At 37.5% G+C, this 20,951-nt stretch overlaps 1 protein-coding gene across 3 annotated transcripts in view; it reads right to left on the bottom strand.

Annotated features, from left to right (window-relative positions):
• LOC145781374 (uncharacterized) overlaps window positions 1-20,951 on the bottom strand; it is a 66,827-nt gene that overhangs the window by 27,823 nt on the left and 18,053 nt on the right. Inside the window, exon 1 of one of the 3 annotated variants that reach the window (XM_082593162.1) lies at window positions 5,566-5,682. The exons of the other annotated variants lie outside the window; for them this stretch is intronic. Coding sequence (XP_082449288.1) covers window positions 5,566-5,568 — 3 coding nt within the window. The 5' untranslated portion in view covers window positions 5,569-5,682. Of the gene's footprint in view, window positions 1-5,565; window positions 5,683-20,951 lie in introns of those variants that run through there. 3 annotated transcript variants of the gene reach the window in all.

Here is a 20,951-nt window from a genome sequence, read left to right as displayed (position 1 = left end):
CAACTACAGCACATTGTACAAAGGAAGCAAAGAACATTCAATCTAAAATGACTGGTTGCCTTATAGGCTACTGGAATTTGACTTTCTCGTATATGTAAAACTTGTAAATGTTTTTTCATGTAAATTTTGCTCCATGTTTGGGTCTGCTTCTTACTCAGAAATTTGGTATTCTGAGTAAGAAGCAGCCCCAGTTTTCATATCTACCATCAAAATTGCCAATTTCAAATTAGTTTTAGAGATAGAACGTTTCAAAAATTGAAATTTTTTGCATTTGAACTTTTTTAGCAATTTTTGATGTCCACTATCTCCCAAACCAATAGTCACAGATCTACCATTTTGCATATCATTAATCTATACTAGTTGGTAATGAACCCCCATGGGACTGACACCAAACAAATGTGAAATTATTGAAATTTGGAGAGTGCAAAGATGAAGCCCGAGCGAAAAAAAACTCAAAATGCGCCATCTTGTGGTTAATATTTGACTCTGTGGACAGTCATTCACAAAGTTGAAACTTTCAGGAAAAAATCTTCTTTGCCTAAGCTATAGACAGTTCAAGTTTCAAATATGTAACTCAACTCCTTCAATAGTAAATACAGCTGTGAAATCATGAGCTTGATCATCACATGCAAAAGTCTCGGGGGTGGGAGGTAAGGTGACTCTTATTTGGCAAAAAATGAAAATTTTGCTGAGGACACCCTTTTAAATGGTGAGGTTGTCGAGCGATTTTTGAGATATGTCGATGGTATTTTGGGGGAGGGCGCAGAACTTTAGGGGGAGAGCCAATAGGCTATCACTAAATCAATTTCAAATTTCAAGGAGTTAGGTTACATATTTGAAACTTGAACTGTCCATAGCTTAGGCAAAGAAGATTTTTTCCTGAAAGTTTCAACTTTGTGAATGACTGTCCACAGAGTCAAATATTAACCACAAGATGGCGCATTTTGAGTTTTTTTTTCTTGGGCCTTATCTTTGCACTCTCCAAACTTCAATAATTTCACATTTGTTTGGTGTCAGTCTCAAGGGGGTTCATTACCAACTAGTATAGATTAATGATATGCAAAATGGTAGTTCTGTGACTATTGGTTTGGGAGATAGTGGACATCAAAAATTGCTAAAAAAAATTCAAATGTAAAAAATTTCAATTTTTGAAACGTTCTATCTCTAAAACTAACTTGAAATTGGCAATTTTGATGGTAGATATGAAAACTAGGGCTGCTTCTTACTCAGAATACCAAATTTCAGCTTTGTAAATGCTTTAGATCAGGGGTCGGCAACCTACGGCCCGGATCCGGCCCGCCAAGCAAAATTATCCGGCCCGCAGCATTTTTGCAAATTGTAGTTGGCGGGCCAAAACGAACATCCCATTATTTTATGCTGCCATTTGGTTTTACATAACAGAATTAAGATTACTAAATGTTATGTAAAACTTTCGCAATTTTTACTTTTCCATATTTATCCGTAACGCTCACTTGTAATCACGTAGCCTGTGTACTTATGCCGCAACAATGCTTAGTTAGGGCATTGTCGCCATTTTGAATTTCCTTGATATTGTTTCTCTGCAAACTGCATTTTAGAGAGAGCGACGTTGCAGGCCTGACAGATAGTTTGATAGATTTGAAGTTTTAAGAATTAGTTTGTTTGAAGGTTGATAATTTAGAAATATGTGTAGCTTAGGAAGCAGGAATTGGCCTTTTTAGTGACAGCCGGTCCAGACTTTTAAATTACTTTATTTTTTAGAGTTATAATTTACTCCCAGTTCCATTTTTCCGTTTTTTTCAACAAGTGATTCTTGTCTTTGAAGAATTTGCTGCTTGTTAGAATCCACCAAGCATAGGAAATTATCACAAAGCGCCTTTGTACCCGCGACCTATCGATCACGGGTCGCTTTGTTATAGTAAATTAGGTTTGGGGCAAAATTTAGCTTAAGCTTGCAGAAGGTAGCATCAAGGTACTTGGCAGTTTCACCTTGAAGTCCGGTTATATTAGCCTATTTACTGCATGCTAGTTGCAGGCTACATGAGTTGCGTTAGTAATAGTCAATTAACCGTATATTTAACGGCAAGTTGAGAACACAACTTACTGATGACCACTTGCAAGATGTTATGATTCTTGCCTCATCCAACCTATCACCTGACCTTCAGAAACTTTCTAGCAGGAAACAACATCAAATATCACATTAATGTTGTGCTGTCAATAAATAAAGTACTTGGTGTTTTTCGTTACCAATTGTTACTAATTTTGTTTATATTAATCTACAGGGTGATTGAAAAGTAACTCCCTATTTTAAAATAAATACAATTTATTCAAATGCTATATCATGTTTCTCAATTTTTGTGTATATATTACTTAATGTATGGCAATTTAATTTATGTTCTTGTTTTCCTTTCAGATTTGTTTAAATATTGTTCAATTTCAATCTTTTCAAATTTATTTTATTTCAAAACCCTACAAAAATGGCTGGACGTCTTACTCTACAGGAACGTTGGCTTGGCTTGAATGTTGGCTTGGTTTAGAGATTGGCCCAACCTCTTTAAAAATATTCTATGGAGTGATGAAGCTGTATTCCACATAGGTGGATTTGTGAACCGTCATAACTGCCACTACTGGGCGGAAGAAGATCCTCGTGTTACCTGTGAAAAAATGCAAAATCGACCCAAAGTAACGGTATGGTGTGGAATGACTTTTGATAGGATTGTGGGTCCTTTCATTCTTCGCGATACCATGAATGCCGAAAGGTACCTCGCTATGTTGAAAGATGAAATTTGGCCAATTATCAGTGCTTGGGAAAATATTGAAGATTTGATTTTCATGCAAGATGGAGCTCCTCCACACTTTGCTATTGTTGTTCGTGAATGGCTAAATGCTCAATTTCCTGGAAGATGGATGGGTCGTCGCGGTTCACACGAATGGCCGGCCAGAAGTCCTGACTTAACACCCTGCGACTTTTTTCTCTGGGGTTGGCTGAAAGAGGAAGTCTACTCAACCAAACCAAGAAATTTGGAAGAACTTGAAGGGCGAATACGAGAAGTTATGATTTCCATCCCGCAAGAGTTTCTTGCGAAATCAGTTGATGCGATTCCTGGTCGACTTGAGAAGCTGGTGGCAAATAAAGGCACCCATATCGAATTTTAAATAAAAGCCCATGCATTATACTTCCTTCTCATATTCATTAATTGTAGAAATTATATTTTAAAAATAAATTATAGTTTTTTTAAAATAGGGAGTTACTTTTCAATCACCCTGTAGTATATAAGCCTATAGTAGCTAAATATGGAGATACTCTGATAAGAACGCCAATTTTAACAATATTATGAAAAGTAAAGAAAACGGAAGTGCAAATGGAAAACTTGTACGGCCCGTTGACATCTGCGCAGTTTTGTTTTGGCCCGCGACTGAAGAAAGGTTGCCGACCCCTGCTTTAGATTAACAGTTGTGAAGACCCAAACATGGAGGAAAATTTACATGAAAAAACATTTACAAGTTTTACATATACGAGAAAGTCAAATTCCAGTAGCCTATAAGGCAACCAGTCATTTTAGATTGAATGTTCTTTGCTTCCTTTGTACAATGTGCTGTAGTTGTTTATGTAATTTACGATACAACAAGTACAATTGGCTAACTTAAAAGTTAATGTTGATGTTTTTCTCGTTGCTTGAAATGGATATTAAGAGCGGGTTAAACATCACTGCATCTCACCCCTTAATAGTTGCGGAACAAAGTTGAAACTCCGAAGATGAGTTTCTTATGAAAATCTTTTTGAGATGAAAAAAAAAATTTTTTTTGAAAGCAATGTCTGACGGGGTCATTTTTTCACCACAAGATGGCATATTTTAGCAAAATTTGCTGCTGGTCCATATTTTGACGTGAAATAACTTTTTAATGAAAGCAGTGTTTCTCTCCAAATTCAATGTAGTTGTAATCCAGTAGGAGGGGAGCCTCCAGGATAAATTTGAGAGCAATGCTATGTTTTGTATGGAAGCTACAGCTTTTTTAATATGGTCCAAAATTTGTCTTCGCATCAAAATGGAGACACTTTGGGCCTCCATATTTTCAAAATGCTTTGAGACAATATAATTTTGAAACTGGATTCATGTAATATACCTACAAGTGTCTCATTTTGCCAGAAATGAAGTAGATTAAATTTGCAATGAGAGATATATACTTGTTTAAAAATGGCCAAAAATGACCGAGCGCTCATCAGCGCAGGAGTGTACCCATTTAAAAAATGTCATAATTTGAAAAGTAGAATAGATTGTGAGCTAAAATTTTCAATTTTTAGCTTAATCATGTTATACAACCTTTTGTCCGATTTTCAGCAAATTCGGAGAGGGTCAAACTGGAGGGTCCAGGACGTTTGGCATGGAATGACTCTAGTATGAATAGTGGAAATTACGAAAACTAAAGTAGTGGTAAGCAGTTTTGACTTTGCTCAAAAAACATTATCTTTTATTACCACATCTTACAGCGACCCAACCAAATGAAATGGCGACCCAGTTTTGGGTCGCGACCCAGGGGTTGAGAAGCACTGAACTAGGGATTGAAATTTTCTAATAGTTGAGGATTCGAATATTTTCTAAGTTTGCATGCAGACGGCGACGAAGGATACATGTCAATTTTATGTGAGCAAACATTTTAATTTAATACAACAGTTCAAAAATAAATTTAATTCGCTTTTTATTTTTTGCTAAATTTCAATTCAATTTATTTTTCTTTGTCGGAATGCAAAAGAAACGATATTGAGGAATAAAAAAACAGAAGGCGTAGTTGGATTTTCAAAAATTCTCCAAAAAGGGCTGTCTCCGAATTAGGATTTCTCCGAATGGGATTTTCCGAATTGGATTCTCCGAAACGGGCCATTTCGATAACAGCTGCTGTACTGATTTGCGTGTGGGTAGTACAACAAGCTGTGTCCTCTGCTGCTGAACGTTAACTGATACTTCATAATCCGAATGTAGACTCTAGACACTGCATAGGCGCATCAGCAGTTTACAGAACACATTGTGACTGACAGTCATTACATTTTAAGACTTGAAATCACACGGAATCAGAACTTTGCAGTGGTTGCTGGATGATTGTGCTGCCTGTCGCTTATACCGAAAATTGTTTCAACAGAATGCACCATCAGCATCGGAATTGCGACTGACAAGTTTTGATAACGGTTAAGAAGCGTTTATAACTGACGTCAACCACTTTTTCGGCCATTCTTCTAGAGAGGTCTTTGTCTTTTTTCTAAGAGGTTTCTCTCAAGCTTCACGATAAAATGTGACGCCGCAAAGCAACTAGATAAATTATATACCCGGTAGGTCACCACCATTTGAACGACTGAACTTTCGCTATTGTCGCCTACATGGTCTTACCCAAGAGGGTTTCACCCAGATGATGTGTAGTGTTTTTTTTTGCCTTACAATTTACATGCAATTGTGTCAGTTTTTTACAGTGTTATACTGTTTCTGACTACTCCTCGAATATATAATATTGATTAAATTCAATCATTGAAGTACCGTACCGTACTGTAGATGACAGTTAAAATAACTACTAATATTATAACTTTGCCTGTCTTACCATATTTCAGTCTTGTCCAATTTACTTCATAACGCCTTGGCCACAATTAAAAAACCTTAACTCTACTATAGAAATTTAAAACGATACAACAATATACCAGTAGTATGTGTATTAAGTTACATTCTACTTCAGTAGTTATTATGTGCTGCAGAGGTAACACATATAGATTATTTTTCAAAAAAGCAAAAAATTCTTCTAAAAACTTATTCCAGATAAACCGTAGTCAACTTAACCCTATTTCCTGTGGGGGGGGGGTCGGTGGGGACTTGCTCCTTTTCAAAGCAATATCATTAAAGAACTACGCGATCCACAGCTTTATAATTTCTTGACTTTTCCTAAAAATTATTCAAGTATTTATTCCGCTTTAAATGACGTTGCTATTGTCTATAGTTTTAGAGATATGGCATGATTTTCATAACATACTCTAATATTTTAGCTTGCTACTAGCTAGCCCTTTTGTTTTCAAATTATACGGATTAATAGGATTACTGAGCGCCGCCGTGCGTGGAACTGCGACGCAGATATCTCATGAGTTGGCTTTGTTGTAAAGCATTCAACCGTAATGAGTCCGCCTTTGTTTGCAAACTCGAGTTTTGAGTTGCTTTGATTAATCTTTTAATTACATCTGAGTTGCTTTGAAATTATCAGAGAGCATCCGATAAGCTATACTGAAAAAATGTAATTTTACGTTGTTTTCTATGGCGAATACATTTTGTTTCTAACTTATAACAAGAAGCAGTAGGAAAATTCTTGCCAAAACTCTGTTTATCTCATAAAACAAACAGACTGATGTGGTAAGTTTCTTGATTTCTTGTCGGAAAGCAAGGAGTGCGTTCTTGACCCGCCAATAAACTTTTCCATGTACCTGTACACTTATATTCACATGAATGTTGTGAAAATGTTTTATGAAAACGAGAGATTGATGGATATTGAAAAGAACTTGACACAGACTATCTAAACTGCTTGGCTTTTGTGGAAAAACACGCGCAGCTAAATTATTGTGCTTTGACAAGCATTGTGCATATTGTATCATCACTGAATCTTTACCTAAATGGTAATTTTGCAGTTGCTTGAGAGATTACAAAATTATTTTTTCTCTACGAGGATTGAAAAGTTTTGATATATCTCAGCAGAAACACTATTAGGACCAACTCAATAATTTCAAACTTTTCATTCAAATGTTGATCTTCAAAAGCTTATTTTCACAAAACGGTGTAGGCCTACATCTTTTTCTCCATAAATTTAGACGTTTGTGTCATTTGGAGCAAAGTTGTTTGTTGGGTTGAAAGAATCTGAAATCAATGCCTCGTTTGTGTAACGTATCGTAACGTAATCTATCAGTCAGCGCTTTTGTGCCTTTTTGTTTTCGAATACATTTCCGTGACAAAAGATTGGCTTTTGTAATAACGCCATCAACCATAGAGTTGTATTCTCTGACTGCATCTCAATCGCTATGCCATACTCAGCAATTTTTCTAAAGCATTGTTACACAAAATGCATATCTGACAAAAGAAGGGAAATACGTTGAATTGAATTATATTTTATACGGATCGTTTTCCTTGTCCTTGAAAAAAAGAAAGAACGATTTTTATCGTTTGGCATAAAAATATGTATATTGAGGTTCACCTTGGTTTGCATAATGAAAATCACCCCAAAGAATTGCTTGAAGTGATTTTTGCAGCTATTTGATCCTTCGCGATGATATCAATTATAGTTTCCATCAGATGAAACCTGTTCAAACTATTTTTTTAAAACTATGGTTCATTCAAGAATATAATACTTTGTAAATATAGCTTACTTCATTTTTGCGTTTTTACTTCGATGTTTTCACAAGCAAGACTTTACACGAAACAAGTTATTTGCAACGTGAGTTGATTGACCATAGTAGCCTAAATGGACCAATATGCTGTGGCCAAAACTTGATTACTTTTTATCAAAATGTTTGCACATTGGAAACAGCAATCACTTTGTTTCAAATCAGCAAATCACTTTTTGTCATTGGTTCAACGTTTGCAGACGTCTAATCTAATATACGACAAAATTGGTTTTCTGGGTCTTCGGTTCGGAAAAACATCATTATGATGTATTGTGACGTGGTCTATCAGCCAGCAGTAGTTTATGCGTCTTTTGTTTTTGGATGTGTGTCAATTACAAAAGATGGCTTTTGCAGTAACGCCATCAACCGCAAACTGCATCTAAAATGCTATTTCAAAATTTGAACAGAAAGAAATCTTCTAATGCGTAATAAATAACTTGACACAAAATGCATGTCCAACAAATCAAAAAAAAATGTAGAAAACGTTATTTTGCAAATCTAGTTAACAACATGAAAAAAAACACTTCAATCCTATTGACACAAACGTGCATTTTTAAAATATCAATAACCTTCAATTTTGCCCAAGGAAAAAGTCAACACTTTAGTGATTTTTTTGTTTTTTTACGACAATAGCATCGGCCTGAAAAATAATTTTTTCTCTTTTTCGTATCGTTATGCCACGACTTTGAGTTTGTCAGGCAGAACGGGAGTTCCATTTGGCAAACGACCTGTTCTATAACCTACCAACACGATTTGACTAAACGATTATTATCACTACATTTTGTCACAACTGTTTGCAAAATTGTTTCATTCAAAGTGATCATTGTTGGTAAGTATTGAAACATTTCACTTTGGAATGCATCGTGACATAGTTTATCAGTAAGGAGTTTTAGACGCTCTTTGTTTTTGGAGTGCATGATGGCCTAAAATGGAACAAGCTCCTATAGAAGCAAATCACTACCTTTGGATAGGTTGTTGTTCAAATTCCACGTGACACCACAGGCTACCTTACTTTTCTGTATTCAACCGCTACCCAGACAGCAAATCAGACACTTTTTACATCGATTCAACGTCTTTAGACGTTGAAATAATGTTAAAAACGAATAAATAGCTTCCTGAGATGTGCTGTGAAATACAAAGTGTTTCTTGATCATGCATAACCAAATTCGACAGTGCGAATGTGAAAAAGTTTGCTTGATTTAGTTCCAATATCAAGTAATGACAGTACGTTTGAAAAAGTATAGACTATAAACATGTGGCTCAAAAAAAACTTGAAATAGTTTTTTTGTGGTGATTTTGTCTCATTCTCTGCAAATGTTGAAACAAAGCAAATTTTTTTTACAATGCCTCCGGCAAAACAACAAGCAAACGCGAGCAAACCCAATTACGATTTCATTGAAGCGTGGACGACGTCTCCGCGTAAGAGATTAAAATCCACACAATGGAATTAACCCGTCACACTCAATTATAAGTTAATTACGAAGCAATTTCTCAAGTCAAATAAAAAAATATGACCAACCATCAAATTATTTGATTTTTCAAGTTGCGCTGTTGAACAAATTGCAAAAGAGTTTCGATGTTATGTTGTCAGATAAATTATCTACACCATGTGAAAATTTGATTGATCTATCTTGCGTAGTTTTTGAGTTACACGAACTCAAAGTGATAGTGTCGAACCGACCCCCCCGTCCGCAAGTCAACTGGCCAAAATACGTCACAGGATAAAGGGTTAAAGCAGTTGATAAATTGCTAATAAAAACATCATCAGTGTGATTGCCTCAATTGTGGAGATGGGAAGTTTTGAATAGTTGAAGATTTAAATCTATTATAGAATAGTTAATGTAAGCGTATTTGTAATCTGCGATACGCTGCAGCAACCACATGATTTTGTGAGCTTCTTTCTTGAAACTTTCTGATATGAAGTAAATTAAACAATTGGGTTCAATTCCCACTGTTGTCAGTACTTTTTTTTCTTTATTTACTAAACAAAGTTCAAAGCAAGAATCAATTCTTTGTCGTAATGTGTTTACCGGTCAAAACACTCCATCTGCTGGAGCAACTTGCCGATTACAAAAACGTTAACCATAAATATTATTAATGATGCATCGGAGGAAACATTTCAACCGGAAGCAGGATGTTCTGGCTAGAGAATTGCAACGAATTTTAATTGCAATTGATTTTGCAAAACGAGCTTCTGGCCTTTGGTCACATCTACTTGATATATTCAATGTTGCAACCAAGTGGTTGCATACCACTCTCACTAAGTGCTCTAAAAGGTGCCACATGGAAAGGCTTAAGGTCCTTTAAAAGAATCCATTCACAGGCCTCGAAATTTGTACTTTTTTCCGGCGGTCAAGCATGTCCTACCGGACTGGCCCTTTCAGCGGACATTTAATATCTCAACCGGACATATTTTTTGCTTGCAAATAAATCAGTGCGTTCTCAATAGTGTTAGTGTTAACTAACTAACACAATAGTGTTAGTCTAACACCCTCCCTTATGTGCAGAAATTCTATTTCTATCAGTATCGGCGTGAATAAGGTCGCCACATTCGCCTAAGCACGTGCGGAACCCAGCTGAGACTTGCTTCTCCGTGACGTTTCTTTTTAACAAACGATCAATGTAACGCAATAATCCTCATTGTTGAAATTAGAATACATAATATCCTGCCGAAAAGTTCAGACAACTTTATTTCAAGGCAACATTGCAAGGCGTTGAAATGATGTAAAAATGGCTACTTTTGCCATCAGCTCGTTAACCACGCCACTCTAATGTGATCTAAAGCAATTGCCTGTACTATTATTGTTTCAGCTCCGTATTTGTTCGCGTTAAACAAACAATTGTAACAATTAAAATTTTTTTTTGCTGCATTAGGGAACGTTCAAATATTACGTAACGCTTTTTTCCGAATTTTTGACCCCCCCTCCCCCATGTAACACCAACGTAACGCTTTTTTCAATCCCCCCCTCCCCCATGTAACGCTTTTTCACTACGAATTCAGCACAAAAAACTACCATTCCGTACTGTAAAGCGTTACGTAACGTTTTGCTTGAACCCCCTCCCCCCCCGATGTGACGCTAACGTAACGCTTTGCATAAACCCCCCCCTCCCCCTCGAAGGCGTTACGTAATATTTGAACGTTCCCTTAGCTCTATTTTTGTCAAGAATTTTGCGGCGGTCATTTATGACCGACCAATGAGTCGGCTTCGGCAGACATTCGAGGTCATTCCGGAGGTCATGTCCGCCATGACCGCCGGAATTTCGAGGCCTGCATTCAGGAGTAAAATTTTGGGTAGATTCAAATTCGGCAAGGTTTTCTATCCACCTGATGTAGAATTGTTTTTATAGATAGTGAAGAATTTTGATAGATTTTCTTGATCCTGTTTCAATCTTACATTCCTGGTAATGCCCCATGTTGCATATGCATAAACCAGCTCAGTGGCTGAGCGGTTTCGCCTTCGCCTCTGGTGCTGGTAGATCTGAGATCGATTCCAGGTCGGGTCAAACCGAAGACTTTAAAAACGGTACCAATTGTGTTTTTTCCTGCATAACGCAGTGAGAATAAATCGGGTAATAATGTGATAACATAGTAAACCTGATATAAAAAATTAAAACATGAGCCCTGTCGCTAAAAGACCTTAGCTGTTGTAAGGTAAAGGTAAAGGGGGGTCCCATACTTGATTCAAGTGTCGGGTATGAGAAGATAAGGTTCTCATTGTACCAAGCCTTCGGCACTAAGGAGAGTAGGGTGGCCAGTTCCTTTCTCTCGGCCGCCTTTACTTCAGCAACTACGCCCACCCAATTTATTACACCCTGGGTAGAGGTGAGCGGTGTTTCAACAACCAGCTGAAGCCGGGAGTCGAACCAGGTTTGCATAATTGGAAAGCCAACGCCTTATCCGTTGCGCCATCCCACCGTTGTAGAGTTGTAGTGTTGTACTGTTGTAGAGCGACAATAAATAAAACCATAACATTATTATTTTTGCATATGCACAACAAAGATTTTTAGGAAGTAGATTGAAGATTTGTGAAAAAAATGAAACAAAAAAAAATGCTTTTAATTGACCTTTTATATAGCTAATGTTGGGGTCTGCTACAATTCGGTGAGTCCGATTTGGTGAGTCTGATTCGGTGAGTTCCTAACCTCTAACCCTATGCCCTAACCCTAAAACAGCAATGATAATTAGGCTACGGTACCCAATAATTTAAAAAAAAAAAATTTTAAAATCCCCCGTTAAGGGATCGGACTCACCGAATCGGACTCACTGAAACGGGCCATTCCGAAATATTCTGTGTTGGTTGTACAAACAAAATCAGTTCATCATATCAACCATTTGCCAATCGTTTTGATATGATTATCCGATTGATACGTTTAACAATATTCTCAAAAAAGGGGGTTGGTGTAGATCCAAACTCATGTTCAGCAAACAAACGTTTCGAAAACTTTTACTTTTAAAAAGAAAACTTTTAAATTGAAAAATTTTATACCACTGAAGGGGGTTAGTACATGTACTAAATCGGTTGCATAGAGCTTCACGACTGTGAGGTTTAATTCTACAATTGTTTGCAAGTCTAATTAAACTTGGAGGACTCTATTAGTGCTTTGTTATACGACGTAATGCATTGCCAGCGATCGATTGTACAATCAAAGCATTTTCCCACAAACTGCAGCAATCAGACTCATTGACATCTCTGACGTCACAAAACGAACTTTGACTGTCTGTATCTTTGTTTCAAGGATGCTATTTTTAGATCTGTTGCAGTGTGATTATTTCCTTTGTGATTTGTGATGATGCTCGTTTAGAAACCATTCTTGCAGGTTTCAAGAAAAAAGCTGTAAAATTTCTACTATGTACAGTTGTACACTCAATGGTAGTATAGTTATACCAAGGGGTGATTACCAGGAGCTTATTGAAGCTGCTCTAATTTTCCTAGGAGAAAATCCACTGCATGGCATACGCTTCCGGCTTCCAGGTGCCTTCCACCATGTACGGTGGATGGCGATTGGCCAAGGTTATTTATGTTCTCAAAATACCGTATATTGTTGGCGAAACCAGTTTGGCTTGACAAAATAAGAAAAAAAATGGTGTCTGGAGTTTGGATTGTTTGCAACACTTGTGCACATTGAGGCATGGATAGAATCACCAGTCACAACAGATACCCCAGTCAATGACATCGAGCTTTACCGTTCACTGCAGTTGTATAGGAATACAAATCAAACAATAGCTGACACTGCGACTAAAGCTCTTTTATGACATTTGTGGTATTTAAGCGAGGAAATGATGCCTTTTTGCCTATATGCAAGCAATGATGTTGTTTCAGCTCAGGAAAAACAAAGAACGATCAACAAGTTTTAAAAAAATTGACTCAGTGATACAGAACAAACAGTTGTGCGGTAGAGATCACATGCAAGTTCATTCGGCAAACTCTCACAAAGATTATGGGCAAGTTCTGCTAAACCAAAAGCTTCAAGTTATACATTGATGAAACTATTTTTTAAACAAATATTGTTAATTTTTACAGCAACCAATTACCAAACATACTTGTTTACAACAAAATGTAGGGCATCAAAATAAAGTTCATGTGCAAGTTCATATGGCAAACGTGATCTGATCACGTCACCTTTTGACAAACGAAAACCTATCCAGAGATATTCTCAAATTCCAACAAAATAAAAAAACACTCTAACTTTATTACTTATATTTGAAAAGACATAAAAATTGGGCTGTGATCTAGTGATGGAACAACCTCCAGCTTAGACGGAGGTACCAATGAGGGTTCGGTACCAATTAAATCCTCAGGCAACAGATCAAAGATTTATTGAAATGATTAAATATATCCATTATCCAAAAAATATGCGGTGGTTTCTTCAAGTTCCCTCACCCCCTTTAGTGGAAACCCAGCACATTTCACTTGTTTTATAATTACAAGTAGGCGATTGCCAGCAGTGACTTTTTTAGCAATAGTTGTAACCAGGGCTGCGATTTTTTAATTCTTGTCGAACGAACAAAAATTCTGCGTTTGTTTGTCGAATAGTAATATGTCGTCACAAGAATCAGATAAAGCGTTTGCCGCGAATTACCGCACAAGTTGTGTGGATGTACGTCAGAGTCACTCACTTAAGTTTTTAATCGCACGCTGGCTCAGTGATTGCAAAGAAGTATCAAGCGCTATTGTGTACCGACCAGACGTGTATATTATTGTTTTGCTCCGGGAAGAGAACTGTTGTAAATGCAAAACTGAGGACCGCAAAAGAAAAAAGCCCTTTGGCTATCGTCATCGGCTCCAGCTCGTGTACCCGAGCATTGGTTTCGTCTTCAAATCGAATTTGGCTTTGTATGGTATGTGGCTTTGGAGGCCCAGTCTATGATGGAAAAGACATGGGCAAAAATCATATTGTATGGAGGGTGGGGGACGTGGTAGTTTTAGCTTTTCCTTTCTAGTGTTTCGTTTTTCTTGGGCTTTTTGTATTGTTTTTTTTTTCAAAAACTTCCATGCCTTCCCTAGTTATTTTTCTCCAGAGTAATCTGTCACTAGCAAGTTGTTCCCATAAATCCAGATCAATTTTTGCATGGCTGAGGGAGACTTTAAGCTGATCTTTGTATCTCATTTTTGGTCTTCCAGAGGGTCTTTTCCCAGTCTCTTGTTCACCATAAAGCAATATAAAGGAAGCCTCGTTGGGTCCATTTGCATGACATGTCCTTGCGAAGGCGGTGTTGCAATATGGTGGTTTCTGATTCGCTTCCTGATTCCTGATGAGCTTAAACATCCACTGAAGCCGTGCTATCGCCAGGGCCTGACCTTATATTTGCAGATGGAAGCTCACCGACCGAACTTGAACTGCTTGTTGGTTGTGCTTGGGCAAACTCAGAAACGTTATCACTGTCTCGTCGAGAAAAAAATGTATCGATGCGTTGTTCCTTATGCACTTGAACGAGCTTATCTATAAAGTTTTATTGTTGAAAAGTGAAAACGTAGTAGGCACATTTTATTAAGCATGCTTTTGCTTACCACTATTACATTAAACATGTTCAAAATTGAGAATGCTTTGCGACGTTAGGCTACTACACGCTATTAGCTGGAAGTTCACCTGAATGATAAGTTCCAAAGTAACATGGCAATACTTCTCTTGATAGCTCAGATCCCGCACTTCATTCGCTGTTTGCTGAACTTCAACCGCTTCTCGGTAAGACCGACCGAAGCTTTTGCCATCCGTGTTGTCGGAAGATTCTTTTGTTATTTAGTCATTATAGGATAGACTAACTGAAGGCTATCCTATCTGTAGTTAGGCAAAGCTATGCTGTTCTTACAACTTGCCTATTACCTTGCCTTGTCCACTCCCAGTGACTACCTACTATTCTTCTAGAAGCAAACTCTTATATATAGCGACCATTCTTATCTGTGTTTTTGATTCTGAACATCTGGTCGGAAACTAGGCTATTTTCTTGATGTAAAAAACTTGCATAATAAGTAGGCTTTATTGTGTTCTTTTATTGTATGCTTCTGCAATTATTTTCTCCACAATCACCTGCTTTAAGTTATATACCGGAAGGGAAATCTTAAATTTGTCTTCGTCATCATGCACTGGCTACATGAATCCATCACTGTTAAATCTTTCGGTTATTTTATCTATAAAAGAAACTCGTTGTGTCGAATAACATGAAACGTGTGTGGCGAAATGTTTGATGGCAGGCATTAGAACTTCGAACTGCATTTTCCCGCAGTGTTCAAAATGTTCTGGAAGAGAACTCCTTTCCATGAAAATAACGGCTTTTTTCATCTGTATTTCTGAACATCTGGTCGGAAACTAGGCTGTTTTCTACATGCGAAAAACTTTCATAGCAAGTACCCAACAGTCATTTTACCAGAGCAATATTGTTAACTGGCTCAAATGGCGAAATACAAACTGGCATAGACGTTGACAACTCAACGTAGCCTAGGTTATTTCATCTATAAAAGAAACCCGTTGTGTCGAATAGCACGAAACATGTGTTGCGAAATGTTTAATGCCAGGCGTTGGAACTTCGATCAAAGCATTTTCCCGCAGTGTTCAAAATGGCGGCGCTGACGCATTGGGAGTTTCTCGTGTGAAGCGTCGCTTTTAAACCTTGCTTTGAAGTACCTGGCGCAAGAAAGTATATGTAAGTCAGCACTTTTATGATTACATCACATGATGCTCCCTCGATTGTTTCTCGACCTGACAACGTTTAGTCCTCTCTCAATTTTTTTTCCTTTTTATTTACATTTTTTTCCGTTAGGCATGGCGTTTGTCGAATAGTGATGTCGCGTGTCGAGTGATCTCATCACCGCAATTATCGCAGCCTTGGTTATAACCAGGGCTGCGATTTTTGCCTTTTTTGGTGACGAGGTCACTCGACACGCGCCATCACTATTCGACAAACGCCGTGCCTTACAGAAAAAAAAAGGGAAAAAAACTGAGAGAGGACTAAACGTCGTCAGGTCGAGGAACAATCAGGGGAGGGGGCATCACGTGATGCAATCATAAAAATGCTGACTTGCGTAAACTTTCTTGCGCCAGATACTTCAAAGCAAGGTCTAAAAGCGACGCTTCACACTAGAAACTCCCAAGGCGTCAGCGCCGCCATTTTGAACACTGCGGGAGAATGCTTTGATCGAAGTTCCAACGCCTGGCATCAAACATTTCGCAACACACGTTTTGTGCTATTCGACACAACGGGTTTCTTTTATAAATGAAATAACCTAGGCTATGTTGAGTTGTCAACGTCTATGCCAGTTTGTATTTCGCCGTTTGAGTCAATTAACAATATTGCTCTGGTAAAATGACTGTTGGATACTTGCTATGAAAGTTTTTTACATGTAGAAAACAGCCTAGTTTCCGACCAGATGTTCAGAAATACAGATGAAAAAAGCCGCTATTTTCATGGAAAGGAGTTCGCTTCCAGAACATTTTGAACACTGCGAGAAAATGCTTTGATCGAAGTTCTAACGCCTGCCATCAAACATTTCGCCACACACGTTTCGTGCTATTCGACACAACGAGTTTCTTTTATAGATAAAATAACCGAAGTAGGCTACTTTTAGTTGTCAACGTGTTTGCAAGTTTGTATTTATGTCTGACTTATGCACTTGTTGTTCCAACATTGCAGAAATGTTTTGCAATGTGAATAAAGAATAGTAGACAGATAAACACGGTTGCAACTCGACTTCCTTCCACTAAAAGAGTTTCTGTGATTACGTAATGGGCGATTTTGCACATTCACAAAAGCACACAACCCAGCTAGCAAAACCCGTCGTTTTTACATTGATTCAACGTCTGCAGACGTTGAATCACAATGCATGACATGTATAAACAAGTTCGCTGGCTGGGAAGTCTGGACATCTGCAGGAAATTTGTCTCGCACCAGGCGAGATGTCATCCTTTGAAAGATTTAACAATGATAGATTTATGTAGCCAGTGCATGATGACAAAAACAAATTTAAGATTTCCTTTCCGGTATATAACTTAAAGCAGGTGATTGATACAGGAGAAAATAATTGCAGAAGCACACAATAAAAGAATTTATCTTTGCTTTATCTTCGCTGTGTTTCTTGGTAACTTGCATGTTTCGCTCCTAACTGTGTTTGCATGTGAGTAGCCTAGGTGCATAACCATTAACGTAGGCTACTAAGCGAGACTAAAGAGATGCCAAAGGAAAAATTCTCTATCACACAGTAATCCGTGGCCAAACGCTTATAATCTGACTCTTATGACGTCATACCATTATTCGACAAACAAACTCAGAATTTTTGGTCGTTTGACAAGAAAGAAAAAATCGCAGCCCTGGTTATAACCATCACTCCTGTAATTTACATAATACATACCCAAATACCCAACAAAAGGGAGCAAGTCTTTTAGGCGCAGACAGTTAGGCGCTGGTCAAATAGGCGCACACACTGTGGCGTCTAGATATTTAGGTGCGGAGCACTGTGGCGCCCAGTCATTTAGGTGCTATTTCCAGTAAAGTCTGCAGATTGTATCAGCTTGGCAGGTGGGGCAATGCTTTTCACACAAAATGCTGTATTGAAAAGAAAAATATGTCATGGCTTCCGTGAGTGAAGCTGCGGCAATGCTTTTCACACAAAATGTTGTATTGAACAAAAAATATTTAATGCGTGTGTTCAGCATTTATTTGTTGTTAGTCCAGGTTTGCGTCGGCGAAAGCTTCATCAATAAATTATTCAAGTATCCGAACATGACTGAGTTCACTTTTAGTGAGTCAAATAATAACTATATTAAACACCGGTAAAAAATATACCGTAGCCTATATTTAAGGGGGTGGTAGGCTTGAGTGAAGAGTACCGTAACTTAGTTTTCCGTCGAAACCCCGACTAGGTTTAATAACGAGCAAAGTCGCACCATTATGCTTGCAACTTGTACCCAGAATTCATATGCCCTATAGAAATGTATTCATGTAGACGTAGTAGAGCGTTGTCTCATACGTACTCGCCAATTGCGAAAGATAACAGATTAAGTAAAGTTCCATCTGGCTGCAACTTGTGTTCAGGATGCATAGCAAATGTCCTGCGGAGATGTGCTAATATCAAGAGTCGGAATGGTCCGTTTCGGTGAGTCCGATCCCTTAACGGGGGATTTTTTTAATTTTTTTTTAAATTATCGGGTACCGTAGCCTAATTATCATTGCGGTTTTAGGATTAGGGGTTAGGGTTAGAGGTTAGGAACTCACCGAATCGGACTCACCGAATAGTAGCAGACCCATCAAGAGTAGTACTAGTAGAGCGCTGTCTCGCACATCATCTCCACACGCGCAATAACAAAACAACATATTTTTCTGTTCAGTATAACATTTTGTGTGAAAAGCATTGCCCTACCTGCCAAGCTGATACAATCTGCAGACTTTAACTAGGAATAGCACCAAAATGAACGGGCACCACAGTGCTCCGCACCTAAACATCCAGACGCCACAGTGTGCGCGCCTATCTGATCGGCACCTAACTGTTTGCGCCGAAAAGACGTGGACCCCAACCCAGCATAAAGGCTTATCCCAAGGCATGACCAACAACAGACCTTGTCAAACTTTTTAGTGTTTAAATAGTAATTTATAATACAACATACTGCATAGCCTAAAATGATTAAGTGGCTGCGTAATTCTAAAAAATCTTCCATATAAATATTTCCATGAAAAATTGACGCTGTTGCGCCGAAAAATTATTTACAGTCCTCTCCAACAACCAGGGCCGTGGAGACTAGAGGATAATCTGAGCCCAGTACCAATGAGCCTCCAGACAATGAGACTTCTAAGAAAAAACACACCACATCCATTATCCAATGAATATGAGGTGGTTTTTTCAATTTCCCAGGCCCCTTGGAATGATTCTTCTTCTTTGAGTACCATGCTTGTTCCTGGCTTAGGCGTTCATGCATAGTTCTTTCCATTTATCTCAGTATTTGACTGTATTAAAAATTGTTGTGGTTGTATAATAACAGAAAGGTGATTCTTATGGTTTTGAAGAAAGTAAGACACTGTTTTCTACAAATTTGTTTTCCTTTGATCTTTCCACAAAAAGCATTGCGTTCTAACTTTTCCTTCCTCATAATGTGGCCAAAAAAGCTTGTTTGTCGCTTGATGATGTTCTCCAAGAGAGTTCTGGTTTGATCGGTTCGGGTTAGCACATCATCATTTGTTTTGTGGTTGAAGTATTATATTTGTTGCATTTTTCGAAAGAACCACATTTCAGCAGCATTTACTTAATTTTGCATTTCTTTGCATAGCGTCTTCTAGGTTTCACAAATTCACACCCACACAGAAAAATATGTCTTGTTAACACACTCTTCCTTATCATGAATTGCAAATTTTCGTTTTGAAAAATGCATGCAGTGTTTTGGAAAGCTTGTTTCGTTTGAACAATTCTTGTTTTAATCTCTGTTTTGCATTGCCTTATTTGTAATGAACAATAAGGTATGCAAAATTGTTTAATTGGTTTGTTTGAAATCAATATATATAAATATTGGATATTGGATATATTGGATATTGGATATATATAAATATTGGATATAAGTTAAACCAAAGTTTATTTTTTAGTAAAGATCGTACTTTCAGTCTTTTTAGTACGGTATTAATACTAAAAGTCATATATACTAAAAGTTTTGCTTCTTGAATTGTTGCGGAATGACCCGTTTCGGCGAGTCTGATTCGGCGAGCTCCGTATTCAGCGAGAGCCTTTTTCGGCAAGTTCCCTATTCGGCTAGTTTTTGGAATTTTTAAAGGAAATTATCGGGCGATTTTTTGAAATTTTTGAAAGGTTATAATTGCCGTTTTTACATCGTTTTAACGTCGCTAAACGTTGAAATCGTGCAGAAAAAATAAAATGTTTAAACTATTAAATTAAAATTTGTCATGTTTATGTCAATAAGTTACAGGGTTGTCGGTATTTTACCCGATCCAAAAAAACCCGGCCGGGTTTTTTTAAAAAAACCCACTTAAAAAAAAACAAAAAAACATAAAAAAACCAGAGCATCATATTTGTCCAATTTTCATAGGAAAATTAAAAAAATGAACCAAAGTACTACAAGGCAGGCTACTTAAAACAAACTTCAAATTAGGACTTGAGAATGTGATTGTGAAGGAAATTTCCAAGGATAAATTGAAAACACAGTGGATATTTCTGTACACAAAAATCAAGTAATGCCACTTTGTACTACACTAAAACTCATTTACGCAAGAAGGCCTCATAGAGGCTCATAGTTAAACACGGAATGGCCCGTTTCGGTGAGTCCGATCGCTTAACAGGGGATTTTTTAATTTTTTTTTTAAATTATTGGGTACCGTAGCCTAATTATCATTGCCGTTTTAGGGTTAGGGGTTAGGAACTCACCGAATCGGACTCACCGAATAGTAGCAGACCCAGTTAAACAGCCCTAGTGCATTACTTTATTGAGTTATGCCAGCATGTTCTGTGAGTGAGAGGTACTTTATGGGTAAAAAGTAGTATTTGAGGTGAAATAAGCCTGAATCTACCTTTTTTGCATCTTTTTTAAATAAAACCCAAAAAAAAACGGGTTTTTTAAAAAAAAAGCATGGGGGTTGGGCTTTTTTAAAAAAAACTCGAGTTTTTCTCAACCCTGATAAGTTAGTACCTTTGAATAGTTAAAATGATTACTTTGGATCAATAAATGTGTGGACACTGGACAGCTTAGATTGGATTAAAAGGAAATTATCGGGTACCGTAGCCTAGTTATCCCGACCAGCAAAAATTTGTTCCAAGAACCCAGTTAGCCTAACAATTCATTTTTACATTGTAGTAACAGAATGAAAAGGCTAACCAAATGTGTGGCCTACAGCTTGGATTGAAAGGAAATTATCGGGTACGGTAGCCTATAGTTATCACGACCAGCAGAAGTTGTCATTTTTACATCGTTTTAATGTTGCTAAACGTTGAAATCGTATAGAAAAAGAACTTTTGCTGACTAGGAAACGTTGAAACTGAGAAACATTCACAGAAGCCCTTCGATTTGTTCCAAGAACCCAGTTAGCTTAACAGTTCATTTTTACATTGATTCAATGTCTAAATATTCAATCGTTGGATTTGCA

The sequence above is a fragment of the Aplidium turbinatum genome, chromosome 12 (genome assembly GCF_918807975.1).
Source record: "Aplidium turbinatum chromosome 12, kaAplTurb1.1, whole genome shotgun sequence".
NCBI classification, from domain to species: domain Eukaryota; kingdom Metazoa; phylum Chordata; class Ascidiacea; order Aplousobranchia; family Polyclinidae; genus Aplidium; species Aplidium turbinatum.
The sequence above is the reverse complement of the archived record's forward strand: the minus strand, read 5'-3'. Positions and strand labels throughout refer to the sequence as shown.